This window comes from Netta rufina (assembly GCF_964035555.1).
Source record: "Netta rufina genome assembly, chromosome: 4".
Classification (NCBI taxonomy): domain Eukaryota; kingdom Metazoa; phylum Chordata; class Aves; order Anseriformes; family Anatidae; genus Netta; species Netta rufina.
Genome location: NC_140127.1, coordinates 9,838,329 through 9,851,668, shown reverse-complemented (window position 1 = coordinate 9,851,668; position 13,340 = coordinate 9,838,329). Strand labels below are relative to the sequence as shown.

The window sequence follows — 13,340 nt, the reverse complement described above, 5'->3', positions numbered from 1 at the left end:
TTTCCTCATTATTGATTCCTAAGTGAATTTATTCGTGGTCACTTTATACCCAAGTGTTCTCATGCCAGCATTGTCTTTTGGTTAAGCACTTCTCCTGCCTCACTGCTGTTCTCAGCTTTGATGTACTTTGGGAGGCGCTTATATCCCTGTTATATTACTCCGTTGAAAATAAAGCAAAGTTTTGCCCTTTTTGGAGAAATTTCCCTGTAAGACAGCTGTGGCAGTCTACACATACGGTGCCTGTTGTGTGCTGGGGGGGACACTTTTGGGGACGGCAATGTGCAGAGATCCAGCACCCTTTCGTTGGCCCTTGCGTTTCACAGGTGTGCCTTTAGTTAGATGTGCGCAAAGCAAAATAAGAAAAAAAAATAAAGAAAACAAACAGAAAAAGCGCATTTCCCTATTCAAAAATGGTTATTATTTATAATTAATAATAATAATGAACTCCAGGGCCGCCCGGCAGCGGTGCATTTGAGGATTTCCAGCTCCGCGCGCCCCGCCCCTGCTCCCGTCCCTGCCGTGCTGAGCCCAGCCGAGCCAAGCCGTGCTGAGCCAAACCGAGCCGAGCCGTGCCGGGGGAGGAGCAGCAGCAGACGGAAGTGCAAACAAGAGCGGGGGGACGGAGCCGCCGCCCGGCAGACGCCGCGGGTGTCCTCGCCGCTCCGCGCCCTGCAGGCACCGGGTGGTGAGCGAGAGGCGAAGGGGCGAGGAGAAAGAAGAGGAGGAGGAGCGGTAGAGCCGGCAGGTTGGGCGGTGGGTTTGAAACTCTGCGGGGCTTCTCGTAGCTTAATTTCACCGTGGGCTGTAATGTTACTGTGGTCCCGAGTGGGGTTGGAGGGGCGTCCCGTGTCTATGCGGATACGGGGTGCCGCTGGGTCGCTTGCCCCGGGGACGGGCTGCCTGGCTCGGCTCGGCTTGGCACGGCTCGGCACGGGGCTCAGGAGCTGCTGGAGGCAGTCTCAGAGAGATAGCCGGGGCTTGGGGTCCGTGCCGGCTCTGCGTTTTGAAGTTCCCCCCCCCCCCCCCGCGCCGTGGCCCGAGTTAGCGAGAGTTTGATAAAATAGGCGCAAGTTGCACAATTTCGCCCTTGGCTGCTCGGTTGTGCAAGGCGGGGTTGGTTGGTTGTAGCGCTTTCTCGTAGGTGCTGCACTGGCGTGCTGTAAGAAGTGCGTGGCATTAAATTTGGGGGGAGTCCGTCGGGGTCTGCCGCTCCTTCCTGCTCAGTTTGTAAGGCTGGAGGTGCGGGCACGGCAGAATCGAGGGAGTGAGAAAGGAAAGGTGAGGGATGCTGAGAGCCGTGCTCGGCGTTTCAGCCAGCAGTCTCTTCCCAACTCTGTTCGCTTTGAACAGGGAGGAAAAAACCCTGTGTCCTTTCCTAATGTGACTTAACCTTTTACTAATGGAGTTACTGTAACTAGCTGTTACACTTTGAAGGCTTGTGCAGTTTTTTTTTCCCCCAGTTTGGGCTGCTAGGTAAAGCCTTCTGCTTCTGGCACATGTGCCTCTTGCTAGATGTGGCTGTGGTTTGTGGTGACCTGTCACCAGGGTGGACCTCATTCAGAGGGAACGAAAGGCGTTGCTATTTTCCTACAGAAAGAAGCCTGTGACTAATTGAAATCCTCTTTTCAGGAGGAGTTAGAGTTGTAGCTCTTGCTTCAGTGCTGAGGGAGAGACCCAGCTCACACTTGGTGGAGGCTTTCTCTTTCCTTCCTCCTCTCCAGCTGCAGGAAGGGTCAGGGTGCGCGCTCCCCTCTACATACACCAGTGTCTGCTGAGGCATTTCGGGATGTGCTGAGACAGCTCATGGGGCCAGAGCTGCCCAGGTAGCTCAGCTTCTGCTTCCTCAGAGCTATCTCCTTGTCCCACCTCAGGCCAGCAGCTGTGCTTGGCTTATTTGAATGGCTGTCAGTGTTAGCTGCCCAGCACGGTAAAACCACCACAGTGTGGCTGCAAGCTCTGCTGTCAGACTTAGAAATTATGATTTAGAGCAGCAGGTCTCTGTGGTTCTGTGGGGTGAACCCAGAAACATGTGCTACCGACACCTCTTGGGGAGTGACTTTAAATGTCCTTCTGTGCACCTACATGGCTGCGGTGGCACCTCGGGCAGCCGATGAGGCTGGGCTGCGTTTTCAAAATCTACTGCCTCAAAAAGAAAAAAATAAAATCTTTCACCTGTGTGTGAAGAGGTCACACTCAGCTTGGTGGGTCTGCAGCCTGCTTTCTTCAGTTTGACTGGGGTGCCACCTTAAATGTCAATGCACGAGCCTGGAATCCGGCTGTGCTACGGTGTAGGCTTACACCCGCGCACGCTGGTGTGTACTTTGCCTCGCTTCAACCATACAAAAATAGATGGGATCCACTACCTAAGATGTCATTGTAATGTTACTTATCTGAGGTGAAACTGAAGCCCTTATCTCTGACTCTGAGTGGCAATTAAGTGCAGAGGTTGCCTTTTAAAGGTAATTTGTTGCCCGCATTTGTGCGGAGGGGAGGGAGATACTTGGGCTTTGCTTTGTGTTTTTTTTTTTTTTTTTTCTTCCCCAGCATTAAGATGCAGCTGTGAGTATTTTAACTTTGCTAAATGTGAGTCTTGTTGTTAACATGTGTTTCATCTGTAGCATTGTTATACCAATATAAAGTTACGCTGTAAAAACAAAGTCAGGGTTTTTATTTTCTTCTGATTAACCTCAAAGTTGTGACATTTTGACATCGTTTTAAAGCTGTCAGACCATAATATGTTTAGAAACAAGTTTTGAGCTGATGACATTTCAGCATGTGGTACTTATTTTGTTAGAAATGAATGTGTCGGTGCTGGGAGTTTCTTCTGTACTTGGATTTAATGGATATTATCAATTCATGCTTGTCCCAACATTGAGGTTTGCCCCCCCTCCCCTCAATATTCTGTTAGTAAGAAGTACTTGTCAAATGTTTATGTGCCTCTCTTGAGATCCAAGTTCTTTAGCACCAGAGATCTTAAGTCTTAAGCCCGTGTGAACAGCTCCTTATGCTTCTTCCTAAGCTATTAAGGACAACAGTGTATGAGGAATAAAAGTATAAGTAACGACAGACCTGGAATGAATTTTTGGCTGTTCTTATTGTATGGAAATAAAGATGTTAAAATGGTAGATAGTGACTTTTATATTTATTTTCTTTAAATTAAAAGCATAATCCTCTTCCACAGGCATCGATTCTTTGGCTTGGATCCTTGAACGCTGAACACCATGAGCAACTATACCGTGTCTCTTGTCGGCCCGGCTCCTTGGGGCTTCAGGCTCCAAGGTGGCAAGGATTTCAACATGCCCCTGTCCATCTCTCGGGTGAGTGCATTTACCTCTCTGCTTGTGTGCAGTTGTCTGTTATGCTGTGGTCTGCCTGCAGCCTTCAGACTGCAGAGCCATGAATTACGGGTGCTGGGCTCAACTTGCCCCATGGCACAGAGGGGCTGTTTGCTGGTGGGGACAAAGCTGGTAAAATACGACTTCTGCGTAGTTTGAAGGCTCCAAGGAAACTGTACGTTTTCATCAGAGATGGCTGTTTTATCCACATTCTTATTTGTGCAATGAAGCAAACAGAAAGCACCCTTGATTTCCCCTCCCTGCGCACCCTCAGAGAACAGCAATGGGAGGCTGGCAGGAAACGGGCTGTTTTCTGCGTGGGGCTGAGCCTGTGCAGTTCACATGGGAGGCAGCAGAGAAAAAACGCTTATGCTCCCATTGTTTATTCAGCCCTTAACAGTTAGAGAATCTTCTGGTGTCTGTTCTCGCAAATCCCACTATTTGCAATAAAAAGGCACTTAAATGACAGAATTTACAAATAGCGACTCATCAGCATGTGCCTGGGTGAACATCCAACTTTCTCGTGACTTTTTTTTTAATGGAGTATGTGCTCTTAACTGATATTCACAGGAACGTTTATGGAGTACGTGCTCTTAACTGATATTCAAAGGATTTAAGGAACTAAGTCAAAACAAATGTGATCTTTGTACCCAGGTGCTGTCTAACTGGTTTCCTACTTTTAAAACTGTTCTCAGTGAAGAATTTTCTTTACATGTGGGCTGAGTTTCAAAATCTTCCTCAGACAACTGAAACACTTTATGTGTATCATATAGGAACAGAATTTGCATCATAAAATTGATGCAAATAAAATTGATGCAATTGGAAATTTGTGGGTGAACAAAACTGGCTCCTCATGGTTCTTGACCCTAGCACCTTTAAACTGTGATTTGTGCTGTGGAAGTGTTTATGTATAAATGACAACTTCTCTGTCAGGAGCTTGCCTCCCTCTCCTGCATATTCTTGCAGTTTAGTGACAAAGATGAATTATTTTTTACACCTGTTGGGACTGCAGAATTGATACTGCACTGGGAGAGGGAGCAGGTTTCTATTTGGGTTTATGCATCATGGCAATATTTTTAGCTAATCTCAACTAGTGATTCAGAGCCTGCCAGTTCATTTAGGCATGGCTAATCTTAGTTACCTGTGGATTATGCTGGTGAAATTAAAATACGGTTTGATTCTGAAGAAATATTTATTAATTAGCCTAGATGAGTATTTTATCACATTAATTGAATGTGCTGTGTGCTGATTGAAGGAAGCAGCTTAAATAGTTATGTATAAAAGCCTGAGTTATGGAACTCCCTACTGATAAGTGTCCGTGCCCACACGAGTGGAGCATAAGGAAAGGTGGGGACCAGGGTGGCTTGAGGGCTCTGACAGTACATGCGGAGGGGAAGCACAATATCCCATTCACATGGTGTAGCTCGGCTCTGCTCCACGGCTGAGCCATCTCTTTTTATTTGAAGTTAATATTGTGCAGATATTGGACTGCCTGGTGCTTTTTTATGTTTTAAACCTTTGGATCAAAAAAGTACTTAGTTCTGGTAAGCCAATCCGGCTTTGGCTCGATAGCTGGAAGAATTCAGTGCTGTGTTCCTGGTATGCTGGAACAGCCTGTACCATTCACCCCCCCACACCCTTTCTTTTCCTGATGAAGCATAAATGCCTTCCTGCATCTGAAGACTGCTAATTAAATTATTTTAGCAAAACAGTAATGAGACAGCAGAATTATGTTCTTTGGCAAGGAGGACCTCTTCCCCCTCCCCTTCAGTTTGTGCTCTGGATGCTGAGGACGATTCTGGCTGCTTTGCTGAGGGCTAATTTCCTGCTTTAGTTTAGTTTCAGCTCCTTGAAATTAAGTTCAAATAAAGTACAGTTTACAAAGCACAGAAAATGCACTGTTTTCCAATGCTGTTTATCTGAAAAGCTCGTCTTTTATTACTAATAATTTGAACAAATTAAGATCTCATATGTTTCCTGGAGAAAGTTTTCAGTAAGCCATTAGGCAGTGCATGGAATGTCATTTCAATGGGAGTATTTTTTGTTGCCTCTGTGTGGTAAAGTCAGTCTGTTTTGTGTTCTCCAGTTGAAATTTTTAGTGTCAGTTAGTGTTACAGTATAATAGGCTAATGTTACTGCAGGGGTAGCAATAACACTTTAACACTTGCATGTTATATACTCATTGCAACGTCATAAGCAATAGCATGGGTTTAGTGCCTCACAATTGCTACAAATACAGCTGCATGCATCTCATGGTATATAATGTACGCAATGTTGGGAATATCCTTACAAGTAGTGGAAGAAATCAATGCATGCAATATCTGTGGTTACATATACTCTTATAAAGCTGGACTTCAGCTGGGTGGCTTCCTTGGGAAGGGACTTGTTGAGCCCTACTGAGTGCTATTACATGGGTCAGAAATCCAAAGGCACGAAGGTGTGTTGGGAGGGGTTGGGGTAGGATTGTGATCAGGGTGTGGAGCAGGGGTATGGCTCTCGCAAAAGAGTCCTCAGTGGGGAGGAAGCTACTCTGAGAGTAAAACAATTTGTTCTTTACCGTTCAACCAGGAACAAAAGGTAGGCTGAGGTGGTAGATCTCCATCTTTTTATTATCAGTAAACTGTTGAAGTGGCTCAAGTCACCACATGCAGCTGTACTGTGGGGCTTCCAGGTTCTGCAGTGGTACTCACGTAATGAGAGATTGCAAACTGTGGCTAGTTAACCCCTAGTGCAGGAAGTAGAAGTTACTGCAGCTGATGTATGCAAGCTTACGTTATTGAGTTGCTATCCTCACACGTTCCTGTGGCATTTTATATTAATTGAGGGAACAAGGAGAACAGTTGTTTCTTTAAGACCCATGTTGTAATGCAAAACTGAAAGACGGAAGCCTAGAGTAAATAAGAACAAATTATTGTTAAAAATTACTCTGAAGTTAACAGTGTTCTGGCGGTTGTAAAGTAGTTATTGTAGGAAATAATTAGTTCTATGGTAGAAAAAGCTTAATATCTGTCCATCAATGTGTAATATATGCAGTCATGAAATGACACATACTATCATGCAACTTACCTTTGTATGAATTAATTGATCACTTCTGAATCAACACAGAATGCTAAAAAGGCAGCTAATTATTTAACACCTCCATCTCAAGCTTCAGTTACCAGTCTCTGGTAGGTTTCTGGGACTGGAGGAAATGTCCCAACACTTGGGTGTTAGCTCCACCATGAGAATTACATCATAGACCCTCCTTATTTCTCAACTTTTTCCATGCAAAATTTGTTTATTCCCAGGTTCTGCTAAATACCAGCTGGACCAAAAAAGTTGATCCAGACCAAAATAATTGAAATGGGATTATTTTATTTTTAGTCATGATTACCAGTAATGAGGGATCTGCTGTTGCTGGTATCTGTGGTCTTCAATAAATCTTAGTGATGCTTGTGATATATCCAGTTGGACATATTCATTTCTTTAGACTTTGTATTAATGTTATGTTTACTCTGGGGACAGTTGGTTGGTTCTAAACAGTGAATTAACATAACCAGAATAAACTCAGTAAGCATGAATGTAGGATTGCAATTGCCAAAACTTCTGTCTTCTGCACAATTAATTGAATTGTGCTTGGTATTGGTTGTTTATTCATTATGTTGAGATGACCTGAGAGGTATTTAGGTATTTGTTCTAAATGTATGCTTGAGACCCTATTTTGATATGCTACAAACATTTCAAGTCTTGTGGTGAAGTCTGTAAACGTTGCTTATCTCAGTTTTATGGCAGCATTTACCACCAAGAAACAAGGAAATACTGAAGCGAAATTATAGTAACATAGTCTGTGTGGTATACACCCTCCTAACTAAAGCAAATGTATTTGACAATTGTGTGTACTTCAGTTACTTTTTTTGTTCAGTCTTGGTGGTAGCTTTAGCCACCTTCCTTCAGATGTTTCTTGATTTGCCTCTCCCATTTTGTAAGAATTTGGTGAAATATGGTGGTCTTGAAATGTTTTACCTGACAGCTCTGTTTTTCTACCTGCAACTTTCTTCATTGTACTTTTGTCACCTTCCCCGCCCTTCATTTTCTTCCTTCTTTGTCAGTCATTTTACTGCTCCTGAAACCCTCATAGAAATAGCTTCTTGATTCTGCGTTCTTTCTTTTTTTTTTTTTTTTTTGTGTTCCAAGTATATTTTTCTGTGCATTGTTGCAAGGTCATGGCTGATGAGAGACTCATGATAAAGAATTTGTCAGCATGCAGCCCAGCCAGGGAGTGGGTAGAAAAGCAGCCCACCTTGGGATAAAGTAGGGAATGAACATGCAGCACATCAGCTGCTCAGTGTACGTCCCACGTGAGCATGGTGTAACTCTTCATGAGGGTGATCATTGCTGATGTCTTCTTTTCACTCCCACTTTTCCATCCTTCCCTCCCAGGTCCCAGCAAGTTGTCCGTGTGGATCAAGCGTATATATGACACTTGCACGCTTTTTGTTTATGCAGAAATTTGGTCTTTCTAATGTTTGGAAGCAGCTGTTCAAAGATATTTACATCTTTGATAATAACATTAATGAGAATCAAGTAAAATGATGTTTTGAATGGACCCATGGTATGTGAGCTTTGATTGATTAGAGTTTGGCTGGGCCTCCTTCCCTTTGGTTTGCATGATTTTTTTATTAAGCCATGTGTCATTCCTAGTAAAATCAAGTTTTGTGTCTGTATAAAGTAAATTATTACAGTGGGGGACTTGGGTCTTTCAAGCAAGCATGTGAAATAGGAGAGAAACATTAGAACAACTGCTGGCCTGGCCAGTGATGATTGTGTCGGTAACTTTATGCTCCATCCTGGAAACTACAGCAAGCTACTAACTAAGCCCTAACTGGCAGCTGCTGGCATTGCTGCACTGGTGTGAGACGCTACTGAGTGGTGATGGTTTCCACAAAATACAACTTCAGATGTTTTCCATTACCGTAACTTTCATTGCTCTGTTTTTCTGGTAGACTTATTTTACACAATATGCCTTTTAAAATACACATTTTCTTATGTACGACCAGTGAAATGAGAGCGGCAGAGTAAGAGTGTTGTGCCCACCCTGGAAAGCATGTCAAGCTGGGAGGTAGGGTAAGAGATGCGGGTAAAAAATGGTCAGTTGGCTTCTCCTAAAATTCACAAAGGGTATTAGGTCATGAAAGATACTTTACGTGAATTGTAGAGAGGCTCATGGAGTAGGAGTGGAGTACAAAGGGCTTCTTTTTAAATGTAAGAAGCCATCATAGCTATCTAGAAGGTAAATACCCAGGCAGACAATGCGTTCATCTGAAGCTTTTGGACTTTGCTAGGGCATTTTTATTAGTGGGCATAAAGCAATGGATAGTAAGACTTTTTTTTTTTTTTATAATTTCTTTTTGGGGTAATTTTATTGCAGCTGAGGAAATATTTCAAAAGAAAATACTGCCATATGACAGATTAGAAGTGTTTCAGAAATTGAGTTCGATATATCCCAAATGAGATTAAGAAGATTAATATTAAAAACTTTGTCTTGTTTTAGGTCTCTGTCTTGTCTCTCTTTTTTTCTCTTATGGTTTAAAGTTTTTTCTTAGCAACAATGAAAGCTGCATTATAACAATCCTTTTGAAAATGGAAATAATAATGTGATTCCAAGAACTGGGACTTTAAAGAAAAGTGTCAATATTCTGAAGTATTTAGCAAAATTTTTAAGTATTACACCAGAGTAGGAACTGCTAAAACCAGAACGTTGTAAGAACTGAAAATATCTACTTATACAGGCACCCTTTGAGCTGCCAGAAAGATGAAGGTTAACTTCAGGGCTTTTTCTTCTTTTTATGCTCTGTGTAAAAGTTGTATTTAGTCTTCAGTTGACTTTTTTTTTTTTCTTTTCTTTTTTTTTTTTTTAAGTGAAGTCCCAGAGAATTATCCTGTTCAGTTTCTTCTGTCCTTAGAAATGAGCTTTGGATTTACTTATGTGTGGGCTGTGTTTCTCAGCAGGAGTGCTTCCTGGCACCAGCTGGGGGGGACCTGCAGAGGTCACAGCAGTTACCTCTACACAACAGGAGCAGCTGGTCCTGCTCCTAGGGCAAAAAAATCTGTGTTTTACAGGAAATTATAAAATGGATGGGATTAGCTGACCAATAAGGCAAGAAGTGTTATTCTTTTCTGTTTAATTCTGTTCACGAGATGTGGTTTACTGAAAAAATACTGAGAATGACAAATGAGCTACCAGGGCCAGTTTTCATCCTCTCTGCACTGAGTCCCAAAGGAATAGAGTTGTGTGGTTTTGTATTGTTTTCCTTTGGGAAAGAAGTGGAATATGGACAATAATAAAGCTCCCTGCTACACAAATGGTTTAAAATGAGTGAGTTTTCTGAAGGTCCTAGGTGCACAGAGTAGTGTTTCAGGGTTTGCAGAACTGCCTGCAAGCAGCATCTTCCTTCAGAGAGCTCCTCAGTTTAACTTGAAGGTGGGAAGAGAGATCATTTTCTACGGCCGTAATTTACCAGTTGTCTCCTTTTCCACTGCTATTCAACCTCCTTGTTTTGAAAATTGGAAAAAGGGCTGTTTTTTCCCAGACCATTTGTTTTCCTTCTCTTGCTATGCAGTTTAAAACAAGACCGAGCACCCCTGAAAGGGAGGTCAAAGCAGAAGGGAGGCTGTGGGAGGCAGAAGGAAAAGTGTCTGCATCTCATCTGTTCATAGTCTTATTTGCCAGAAAACCTCCTCAGACCTAATAGGAAGTAAATTTATTCAAAATAGTTCCTTTGCTGATGTCATTTGCCTGAAAATTGAAGTTGGCTGTTGTTGGTTCTTCACATACACTCCAATACATGTTTGTGGCTAAGGGATATCTGATATGTCAACATTTTCTTTTTACATTAAAGGCTGCTGGTAACGTTTTTCCCTTGTAAGTGACAGTTTAGCTTGTATTCCTCATACTGTAACTAAATATTTTAGATGGGAAAACTATAGGTTTTGTTTGCAGTGTCTGCTTCTCAAAGACAGATGCAGAAAAAATTTAACTCTGATTAGAAAGTAAGAGCAGATGCAAAATAGGCAGGCTTTCCAGAGCCCCAAAAGGTAGGACCACTTATTGAACAGTAACTGAAAATAAAAAAAAAATAAATTAGACTTGTTTTCTTGTGAGTATCTGACCCTGGAGGCCTGACAATTTCTACTTCCCCACCACTTGGAGCTGCTATTTTTAGTGTAACTGTTTTTCTCATTATTCATTGGCCGATGGCTATCAGAAGGCATTGTGAGAAGAGACATGGTGGTGAAAGATTTGTTTGTTTGGTTTTTGGTATGGAGCCAGGAGATAACATTGTTGGCTTTTTGCGTTTGTTTTGACTTTTTAAGAATAGATTTTATATGTTATCAATGTAAGGGAAAGTGCGAGAGAAAACTGTCTCTCCTGTGCCTGAAGCAATGGAAATACAGGGAGGTCAATATTCCTCCTGCCAGTGGTCCAGAAGGGAGGGGAAAAATGGGGCTGAAATTTGTTTGAATTAATATGGGGAAAGGAAGGCCTCTGTTAAAAACACAGAGGTACTGGGATAAAGAAACCATTCCTGCACAAGGGATATTCCCACCTTCTTTTTCCGTTTCTGTGCTCCATCAGTCACTCACCTTTCGGTGTTGTCAGTTAATGGGATTGGGTCCACCCTGCAGTGGCATTTTGTCTTCTGTCACTTACAGGCACCAGTGCAGTTCCACTGTATAGTCTCTCAAGTACAGAGAACAGCATGTTGTAAACTGAAGACAATAATGTATACCCTCAAAGCAGTTGTATAAGTGCTGCACCAGTGGAATACATTCAGTAGTTTCGGTATAAAGTATGGCCAGTAGGCGTGAAGTATGTAGATTTCTGCTGTTGATCCATTATTTTTACTTCATAGGGAAAATGACAATCTTCAGTGTTTTATAATCAAGAAAAGATAGAGTGAAATTAATGATTCTGTGACACCTGGATGACTGTTCTGCATACTTTTATTCCCTGCCAAACTTCATGATGCATCAAGTGTTGAGCTTCCACTGAAAATAAAAAGGTGCTATCCAGTCCTAAAGAGATTGGGTTTTGTTTTAAAGCAGGCAAGAAATTTCTCAGCTGAATAAACCATATTGTTTTATAAAAATATAGAATATTATTATAACTTATTCAGAGTTAGATTATTGCCCTAGAAACTCCTGCTTAGACAGTTCAGCACAAGTAAAAGCAAGACTAAAATAGTATCTCATAGTTGAATGTATTAGAATGGAGCTCTAGCAGTTGCTGCCAGCTCTGTGTGTGACGGAGTTCTAAAGTAAAATGTAATGCCTTGTGTGAAGTTCCATAGGCTAAAAAGCTGATATTGCCAGGTTCTTAGTAGTCCTGTTGGAAAGGTCAAACGATTTGCCTGTTAACTGGATGTGAAAGAAGTTTGGCTTACCCTGGTCTGTATTAAGCATGGCATCTAATTCTTTCTCTAGCAAGTGGTTGAGTGATGTCAAGTACTTATAATAGGAAGACACCAGAAATTTATTTTGTGCTGTTTCATGGTTCTCTTGAAGGCTTATGAATGTTGACTGAGGTGCAAAACCTAGGTTAATGGTGAGTGTATCAGTTTCAGGAGGGTAAAATTCCCTGTCAAGCTTCTGTGTTTATGAACTAATGGGATCAGCTGCAGATACCCTTACACCTAAAACTTATTGAATTCGCAGAGCAAATGATCAAAATGCTTATGTTAAGTGTGGTGTTGTATTGGTAGCAATAGCATTTGGGATTTAAAAAAAAATCCATAAACAAAAACAAAACTAACTTAGCATGAAGAATGCAGACATAAATACAGATATCTTTGGTGATTAAAAATTATTATCTTGCCTCACTGGAAGTTCCATTTGTGAAACACCTTTGTTCTGAACCTTTATGAAGAAAAACTACCTTTGCTGTGTGGGTGATCCCTCTTCCAGACAGCATGGCATAATGGCTTAATCTACAAGTGAAATCTGTAGTATGCCTGCAAATGCTTTTCCTTTCTAACGTACATCTTATGCATGACAAGTCAGGTGTAGTTCAGAGACCAATGTAGCTAGCTTTCATTTCACATGAAGGCCAAAATGTTTTGTGGTTTATTTTTTGAGGGGAAAGAGGGGAGGCATCTCTTTGCAGTCCTAGGCTTAGCTTGACACTGTAAAAGACATGAAGAGGTAGGCTACTGTAATTGCTGGGAAGGTTTGTTTCTACCAATTTGTTGATGTATCTAAACAATTCCTTCTGCAGTGCTCTGTATTTTTACTTATTGCATATCTTTTTTTTTTTTTTTTTTTTTTGAAGACCAGTGGAGAAGCTCTGTAAACCAGAGAGATTGTGGCAGTTGGGTTCAGCTTACATTTATTAGAGGAGAGGAGGAACTGAAGGCTTGTAAACCTTTAAACATCAAAGGCATCTTGGTAGAGTAGATAATATTGCTTCCTTTTGGCTATCTGCAGCTCTCATCAAATCTCAGTGTTCTGCCTCCATGCTGCAGAAGAGTGCTCTCTACATAGTGCTTAAGGTGGCTTGCTACCAATTTTTCCAGAATGAGAAGGCTTCTCCAGAAATACATATTTTGGCAAGCAGAGGACATTCAACCCTCAAGGGATAGCATACAAGTTCTTTCTGAGGGACTTGTCTGGATTAATGGCTCATAATGTAGATAGTGATCAGGGGACACAATCAACTTTGCAAAGGAAGTAGTAGTGGTTGGGGAGCAGTCAACATTGCATCCTATCTGGCAACCTGAGTTCCTATCCTTTTCATTTTTTTTTTCAGATGCTGCATAAACTACCTTTGCACACAGATATGAAGAGGGAGGAGGAACATAACAAAAGTGGAAAAAAACGTTGGCAGCTCATTTATGAGCTCATGTAATACTTAACACACTCCCTACATGAGAACTGGCCCCCACCCTTCTGCTGGTGGTATTCGCTGGCTGTGTAGAGGGTTGTCAGGGAAAATCTGTGCCTGTATCTCCATGCGAAGGTTCAAAGCCA

At 42.0% G+C, this 13,340-nt stretch overlaps 1 protein-coding gene across 3 annotated transcripts in view; it reads left to right on the top strand.

The window, feature by feature from the left end:
- The first annotated feature begins 558 nt into the window (after nt 1-558).
- PDLIM5 (PDZ and LIM domain 5) overlaps nt 559-13,340 on the top strand; it is a 79,901-nt gene continuing 67,119 nt past the window's right edge. Inside the window, exons 1-2 of one of the 3 annotated variants that reach the window (XM_084285550.1) lie at nt 559-753; nt 3,182-3,317. In XM_084285550.1, the coding sequence (XP_084141676.1) occupies nt 3,222-3,317 (96 nt within the window). In that variant the 5' untranslated portion in view covers nt 559-753; nt 3,182-3,221. The remainder of the gene's footprint in view (nt 754-3,181; nt 3,318-13,340) is intronic. The other 2 variants (XM_084285549.1, XM_084285548.1) reach the window with 2 other exon arrangements.